Raw genomic sequence first — 8,738 nt, 5'->3', positions numbered from 1 at the left:
TTTAGAAGGAATGGGGTCCCGTGACATGGTAGCCTCCTTTAGAGTGTATTGGGGGGTCTCAGTGGAGTGATGGAAACAGCCCAGGGCTCACATATTTTCCAGGATTTTGCCATTAATGGATTTTGTTGGAATTGTCGAAAGAGATCCTTTGGCGCGGTTTTTCCTACGGACGTGTGTAGTCAGACTTGTCTAGCTGCCATTTACCACCCTACCATAGAGATAACTTACACGGACCTAGGTATATATGATAATGTGGTGAAGTGCCCACAGGGACGTCTACTCCCACAAATGTGGAGACCCTCTGTGTACCCCGTAAGCAGAATATATTCAATAAAAGGTATTAAGAAGGTGAAGAATGACTCTGATTATGGACGCTCGCTATAAAAGCCATGTGATTGGAGTCACTTTTGCTTTAATAGATTATAAGTGCACTTATTACATCAAATAATAGAAAATGCAACATGCCAAATAAAACAGAAATATTAAATAAGTACCTGATACAGGCCAGCACCTCTCACCATGAGAGTGGTAATCATAAAATGTAGCCCCCCCTCCATTGACCCCACCGATGCTAAGCCGGCCCTCGTCATATATCAAAGCAGGCTTTCCCCCCATAAACCATAGAGTACAGTGGGATGACCTTCAGCAAATATTACCATTCAGTGGTCCATTCGAGGTTACCAACCTCTGTCCTTCCCGTGCCCTAAAGCTGGACACCAAAGAAACACCCAGAAATCCCCCAAATTCGGCCTGACACTTGATGGCATCTATCAAAATACAATATCCCACCTGGAATCATTATATGATAATATATTATAATTTCATAGTCTCTAAGTCTTATCCCTGAGATCACCAGAGAGGCGGATGCCACCCTGCCAGGTAATACAGGTATGGGTAGTAGTGGTAGTTCTGATAGAGGCTCATTAGAGAACTCCGGCTTAGTTCTCCATCCCGACATAGCACAGGGAGAGAAGAAGTCTTATCCAGATCCTCCAGGTCAGTGACTAGCTGCTTTCTTTTGGTTTTATATCTACGATTTTGGAACCAGATCTTCACTTGGGTCTCGGTCAGCTTCAGGCTCTTGGCCAGCTGGGCTCTTTCAGGGGCTGAGAGGTATTTTTGGTTGGAGAACTTTCTCTCCAACTCTATGACTTGGGAGTGGGAGAAGGCGGCTCGTGACCTCTTCGGAGGCTGTTTGGCTACTTTTTCCTCTTCAGGTGATGGTGGTTGAGGAACCACGTGGTCCAAATGGTCAACCTCAAGATCATCTGTAGGGGAATAGGAGGAAAATTAAATACCTAAGCTACCAAGGAACAGAGATATCTAGTTAGCAATTTTCATAATTATTCATACAGGCATAATAAGAGCTCATGCCGATGACCGTATTTTTGGTACAAGTGCGATCCGATGTTTTGTGCTTGGACCAATGTTATTTTATGGGGTCGTTCACATATTCGAGTTTTTCCTCGGACCGAGACTGAGCGAGAAAAAATAGTAGCATGCACAATTTGCATTCGATATTCAGATCGCACTCGGCCATGCAAGTCAATGAGTCTGTGAAAAAAAATCTGACTGTACTCGGATGACATCTGAGTGCAGTCCAATTTTCACGGACTCACAGAATGGAGAAGATGAAGAATTTTTTTTCCCATCTTCTCCTCATCCAAGAAAATCGAATCACACCACGATCAAACTCTGATCAGAAATTAATTAGAATAATCTGACCCATTTTTTCGGATGAGAGACAATACGGTCATGTGACCCTAGCCTAATACCGAATTTATAAATACTAATGCCTTTTCAGGTGGCAGAGGGGCATATGGGCCCAAGGCACTGGTATATAGATGCAATGGACTGAAAAATATATATGTACCCGTTATTGGACAGTTCAAATTTGGATTAATATTTTGCTACAATCTGACATATTGGGCTATGTTCACATGCTGCGTTTTTGCTGCTTTTTTCGCAGGCAAAACCTGCTCTCTTGGCAATAAAGAAGCTGCTTACACAAAGCAGGTTTTGCTGCGTTTTTGCTACGCTTTTGTTGCTGCGTTTTTGCTGGTACTGAAATCTCATAGATTTCGCTGGTACTGTAAAACGCAGATTAAAATTTGCATAAAAAAGTAGCAAAAATAACGCTGCAAAAACGCAACGTGTGAACATAGCCTTACAAGCTGTGAACCCGGAGGAATCCATTACTGCAAACATGGTGAGCTAATTATATCATCCAATATATGTGAATCCGAAGTATTAGCATCACCTGGCAAATCTTTCATCAGCAGCAATAAAAACCAATAACCAAGGAATGTTATTAATTATGTCCAATTTTCAAAAATGAATGACCAACTTAAAATAACATTTCCGTCAAACCTCTATCTGTATATGCAAATACCAAACTGCATTAGGGCTTGTGCAGGTGACTGTATTTTCGACACAACCTCGGATCGCACTCGGACCAGTGTTATGCTATGTGGTCGAGTCTGTCCAAGGAAAAAAAATCAAAGCATGCTCAATTTGCATCCGATATTTGGATCGCACTCGGCCATGCAAATCAATGAGTCTGTGGAAAAAAATTGGACTGCATTCGGATGACATCTGAGTGCAGTCCGATTTTCACGGAATGATAGACTGGAGGAGATGGAGACTTTTTTTTCCATCTTCTCCTCATCCGAGAGAATCGGATCACACTATGATCAAACTCTGATCAGAGTGTGATTTGCATAATCGGCCCAATTCTCTTGGATGAGAGAATATTCGCTGGTGTGACCCTAGCTTTAACTGCAGTCAATATTTGGTTAGGCAGATTCATGTCTCTAGGCCATATTAGATCAATGACAGATCCCACAAAATTAGTCAGATTTAGGGCATGTTCAGACGAGCCTATTGTACAGACATGTGCGGTCCGAGTATTAATCAGATAGCACACTCACTTACCAATGTTATTAAATAGGGCAAATTTTTGCTGTTCTGATGACCGAGTGTTCATATGAAAAAATATCGTAGGATGCACTATTATATTACTATACTCATCAGTATTTCCGATGAGACTCACCTATACAAGTCTATGAGTGAGCACAAAAAAAAAAAAAAATCGCATCCCAAATGGAACATCCATATTTCATCCAATTTTTATGGATACATTTCCATTATTCTTATAAAAGGCTGTATTTGATCATGTAGATTTTAAAATGCTGATGGATAAATACGGATGTCACATGGATGTCACACGGACGTAAAAAATGGACACATGGATGTCACCCACATGACAATGTGGATGAAAATCATATACTTTTTCATACGCTCATATGAACCCAGCGTTTTTGATGTTTTAACATCTCCATATTCCTGTCTTTCTAATTATTCTTTCCTAATTAACTAAACACAGCCATCATCTATGTTTCTTTGGAAGGGGCTGGAACTCATCAGCAAGAACAATCAACACTAAAATTTCACCCTACTGCAATTCATCAGGTCGGGGTCACATCTTTGAATCTATGGATGCATTAATACTAAATGAAGTTCCAAATGAATACACCAGTCATATGTAAGAATGAAGTCAGGCATGGTCAGAGTGTGTGTATGTCTGTGTGTGGCAGGGCTGGGTCATCACAGCCACTGGTGAATTAACAGTGACCCTTCGGCCCTGTTCAGGTTCATTTAACCTGTAAAAACAGAGACAAGCAAACCTGGGACTGGTGGGAACCACATGGTGGGAGGTGGGAGAGAACAGACACTGATACAACATAGTGGAGTAACACAGGAGCTGCTGTGCAATCATCTGATCTGTAGTCACTATCACTGCTATGACAGAGTGATGTCCTGCACTGCAGACTATTGCATAGTGGCACTGTCCTTGGAATAGGTTGCCAGTCAGGATCTGTGAAACTACAAGTCCCAGCACTTACACTTCTCTTAGAGATACAGAGAGCTTTCTATCCTTACCTGCTATTAGATGAGTCTCCACTTTGGTACTGTCGCCCTCTGAGGTCTCTGTCTTGGGGGTGAGGTCTCCTGAAGATTCCTTCTCTAGGTCTTCAGATTGGACTTCTAAGTGTATTTCTTTGCTTTTGCAGCCCAGATCTGAGAGGATGTCCTGGATGAGGAAGGATGTAAGAGGTCTAGTGGGGAGAGACATGTCTCCAGTGGGTGACTGTGACATCCAGAAGGTTGGGTGGATTATATAGAAGAAGAATACAGGGTCCAGCAGAAGGAGGAGACTTGGTGTCCTCAGGTTACTGCATCCCCAATCTACAGAGCAAGCGACTGTCTCCATCTGCTCCTAACTTTTATTATATATTCCTACTGTGCTTATCTCCTGCCCTGTGATTGGCTGAGCTCACACCCCTGTGTAACTTCTCATTGGCTGAGCTCACACCCCTCCCCTCCCAGTCTGTAGAGCAGGCAGGTACAGTTGCTCCTGGATCACACCCGTGCTGCTGCCAGCACCTGGCATATGACTGTGTCCCCCAGTATTGGCATGCCTGTGCATGGCTGTATCTGCTGATCAGAATTATCAGTCATTATCTCCCGGTGCTGGGATCCAGCGGCCATTGAGCCAGTAATGCTCCTGTCATCCTCATGTGTTTACGCTGGGGGGTTTCTGAAGATATCGGCATAATCCCACACGTGGGAACAGACCCTCATCAGCTGCAGAGTCTGATAGAGGAGAGCAGCAGCTGCAGAGGAAGGAGATCTCCTGCTGTGTCCCAGATATCGGCCGCTAATCGCTCAGATTATTTACTGCAAATGACAGCTCTGATTTCTGATCCGCAGTGTTGGGGTTTCATGGCTGATCGTCCAACCTGAAGTTTGTCAAGCGATCTTCTGATCAATAATTCAAAGGATTTAATAGGGGTATAACAGGGGTGTGCTGATTAATATGTTTTCTCTGTAGCTGACGATTATTTGGTGTCTAGTTGTGCATATGTATGGATCCTGACACTTTATGGTTCATGTCCATAGTAATCTATCTATCTCACACATATATATATATATATATATGCTCAAAAACATAAAGGGCACACTTAACAGAATATAGCTCAAAGTAAATCAAACTTCTGTGAAATCAAACTGTCCACTTAGGAAGCAACACTGATTGACAATCAATTTCACATGCTGTTGTGCAAATGGAATAGACAATAGATGGAAATTATTGGCAATTATCAAGACACCCTCAATAAAGGAGTGGTTCTGCAGGTGGGGACCACAGACTACATCTCAGTACCAATGCTTTCTGGCTGATGTTTTGGTCACTTTTGAATGTTGGTTGTGCTTTCACACTCGTGGTAGCATGAGACAGACTCTACAACCCACAGAAGTTGCTCAGGTAGTGAAGCTCATCCAGGATGGCACATCAATGTGAGCTGTGGCAAGAAGGTTTGCTGTGTCTGTCAGCGTAGTGTCCAGAGGCTGGAGGTGCTACCAGGAGACAGGCCAGTACACCAGGAGACATGGAAGGGGCCGTAGGAGGGCAACAACCCAGCAGCAGGATCGCTACCTCGGCCTTTGTGCAAGGAGGTACAGGAGGAGCACTGCCAGAGCCCTGCAAAATGACCTCCAGCAGGCCACAAATGTGCATGTGTCTGCACAAACGGTTAGAAACCGACTCTATGAGGGTGGTATGAGGGCCCGACGTCCACAGATGGGGGTTGTGCTCACAGCCCAACACCGTGCAGGACACTTGGCATTTGCCACAGAATACCAGGATTGGCAAAGTCGCCACTGGCGCCCTGTGCTCTTCACAGATGAAAGCAGGTTCACACTGAGCACATGTGACAGACGTGACAGAGTCTGCAGACGCCGTGGAGAGCGATCTGCTGCCTGCAACATCCTTCAGCATGACCAGTTTGGCAGTGGGTCAGTAATGGTGTGGGGTGGCATTTTTTTGGAGGGCTGCACAGCCCTCCATGTGCTCGCCAGAGGTAGCCTGACTGCCATTAGGTACCGAGATAAGATCCTCAGACCCCTTGTGAGACCATATGCTCAATATCATGTATCTATCTATCTATCTATCTATCTATCTATCATGTATATATTATCTACCTATCTATCAATAAAAAATAAAAGCAGCACTTTTCATGCAAAATTGTGTGGCAAGCCTCCAAATTTATTACCAATGTCTCTTGTATACAAATCCCAAAAATCTCAAAAAGTCAGATGGAAACAGATTTTAATTAGCCCATGTATTGTTTCAGCTCAAATTAGCTGAACCTTTCTCTACTATTTTCAGCCAAAACGTTACATGACTTTGGAGTGCTGCCCCCATTTTTTTTTAGATCGATTGATCTCTATTATCTATCTATCTCATATCTATCTATCCCATATCTATCTACTGTATTTATCTATTTTCTGTCTATTCTCTCTCTCTTTCTATCTGTCACATATCTATCTGTCACATATCTATCTATCTGTCACATATCTATCTATCTATCTATTCTCTCTCTCTATCATCTATCTATCCCATATCTATCTACCATCAGTCAATCTATTTATTCTGTCTCTATCTGTCACATATCTATCTAATCTATCTATCTATCCTATATCTATTTTCTATCTATTATCTATTCTCTCTATCACATATCTATCTATCTATTTTCTTAAACACTCCACCAATGGCTGCATAATCTTTTCTTCAGCCATTATTGTAATGTGCTGTAAAAACATAGCGCTATGGAATGAAAAATTGTGGTTATGAAAAAGTTAAAAATAATTATTACGGGCAATAAGAGGCAAAAATCTATTTTAAAAAAGTATCCAGTTTAAAAAATAATCACATATAGAAACAGTTCCATAACTTTAGTTTTAGGATGTCATAATTGGGCATTCAGCTGGTGGTGCAGAATTCAGCTTCTTGGCGCATCTTACACCAGCCGTCTTGTGTTTGAGCCTGGCACATGCACATCATTCTTGATAAATCCATCCATTTGTTTTCCAATCACTATGTTCAAGACATTAGCTTGCTGTCAGTGAGAGTCCCTCTCCTTTCCATGCAATAGCAGAGCCCCCTCCCTACATGCGCTCATTGTGAGACATTTGTGGCTACTTGTGTATTTCCTTCAGACAATTTCCTCCCACTTCTGTGATGAGCCCAGGACTAGGTGTGATTGTAACCTGTGGAGGTAGATAACAGTTCTCATCCACTGACAACAGACATGTCAATGGGCAGGAAATGACACATTAACTATATTATACAGCTGTGTACCTATTCATTTATATACTGATACAATATCAGTAACCCCAAAACAGGAAACTCACCTGCATCTTCCTTCACATGCACTTTCTTTGTCAATATTTTTAAGTTTAAAAAAGAAGCCAACATGAAAAAGACATTTTTAATCCTTTTTTTTATAAATTTTTTTTTTTTTTTTTAATTAATGTGTTTTAGTATCTTTGCTTTTTTAGTAGCCTTTTTACAACTCATGTGATTTCTAGATTTCTCTTGGAATCAGAATTTGGCAAAAACATTACAAAAAAATCACCAAAAACCAGAACGTGGCCAGGGTCTGACGACCGTATTTTTTCTCATCCAAGAGAATCTAGTCGATTATGCCAATCACTCTTTAATCGGAGTTTGATCATAGTTTAAGCACAGTATGATCCGATTTTCTTGGGTGAGGAGAAGATGGAAAAAAAATGTCTCCTTCTCCATTCATTCTGTGAGTGCGCGGAACTTGGACTGCACTTAGATGTCATCTGAGTGCGGTCTGATATTTTCCATGGACTCAGTCCATGGCAGAGCGCGATCTGATGGATGCAAATCGAGCACGCTGGGATGTTTTTTCCTTGGACAGACTCTGTACAAGGAAAAAAGTTGTCAATGATCATTCCCACAACCAATATATACTGTACATAAGATGAGGACACAATGACTTGTGCTCTCGCCATTTACTATTTTCTAGAATTATGTTGCTCTCGCCCCAGACTAATAATATGAAGATATCGTGTTCGTCTTTATAGGACGACACCTATCATTAGCCAGCGGCTACAAATCATAATCAGACGGCAGATAATTACAGTTCCCCTGGTGGGCACAGACTGACAACCAATGGTCAGAGACACTTCCTGGGCATAATCCGGCCGCCATGGCTGTTTTGGTTTGAGACTCTGCTGTTCTCATTGCTTCCTCTACACAAATAAGAGCATTTCCACTGTGGGGCTTTGTGGATTAGGGTGGAATAATTATTATATACATGTGATGTGTGTATACTGGTGCTGCTGGGGGCTGTTCTGTTATAGGGAGATTCCCTTCTTCCTGTTTTTTCATACACTTATTTTTTGCTATTTTTTTTATACTGGCAGTGTTAAAGGGGTCAAGGGCGAACAATAACAGCAGCGGGCACCTTGCTTTTCAGAACACCTACTTATACCTCTCTACCAGTGAGGTATAAGGTATACTTATGTTTCCCAACCATCCCAGATGCAGGTTGACAGTGATGGATTTGAGGAGCTGTCCTGCTGTCCCAGGAGCTCGCTGCTGTGTCCCGCTGTCAAATGTATCTGTGTCTTTAGGGAACAAATATATAGTTGAATATAGAAGAGGACCACTCCATCATTTAGTCACCTGTGTCTCCCGAGGCTTGGTGCTGATGGCACGATGACGTCACTATGGTATCGTGCCTGCTGCACTGGGAATTGTGGGAATGAGTCTAGGCGAGTATTTTATTTTTAATTTGCCGGTGGAGTGAAGGGGCACCATACTTTGTGAGTTTGGTGGTAGCATCATATTGTGGTTGAATGGG

At 42.3% G+C, this 8,738-nt stretch overlaps 1 protein-coding gene across 1 annotated transcript; it reads right to left on the bottom strand.

Moving 5' to 3' along the window:
• Positions 1 to 395: 395 nt before the first annotated feature.
• NKX3-1 (NK3 homeobox 1) lies at positions 396 to 4,282 on the bottom strand. Its single transcript, XM_073650870.1, has 2 exons — positions 3,943 to 4,282; positions 396 to 1,268 (listed from the first exon to the last, which is right to left on the bottom strand). Exons 1-2 carry the CDS (start codon positions 4,271 to 4,273, stop codon positions 850 to 852), a joined length of 750 nt encoding a protein of 249 aa, XP_073506971.1. The 5' UTR covers positions 4,274 to 4,282; the 3' UTR covers positions 396 to 849.
• Positions 4,283 to 8,738: the final 4,456 nt, after the last annotated feature.

Source organism: Phyllobates terribilis, unplaced genomic scaffold (assembly GCF_046119375.1).
Source record: "Phyllobates terribilis strain yellow unplaced genomic scaffold, ASM4611937v1 Scaffold_11__3_contigs__length_659146591, whole genome shotgun sequence".
In the NCBI taxonomy this organism is placed as follows: domain Eukaryota; kingdom Metazoa; phylum Chordata; class Amphibia; order Anura; family Dendrobatidae; genus Phyllobates; species Phyllobates terribilis.
The sequence above is the reverse complement of the archived record's forward strand: the minus strand, read 5'-3'. Positions and strand labels throughout refer to the sequence as shown.

Excerpts from the sequence above, each read along its gene's own strand:
- NKX3-1 (XM_073650870.1), bottom strand. The coding sequence starts at position 4,273 with ATGGAGACAGTCGCTTGCTCTGTAGATTGGGGATGCAGTAACCTGAGG. Across the intron at positions 1,269-3,942 it reads GGAGACTCATCTAATAGCAG|ATGATCTTGAGGTTGACCAT; the intron begins GTAAGGATAGAA and ends ATTCCCCTACAG.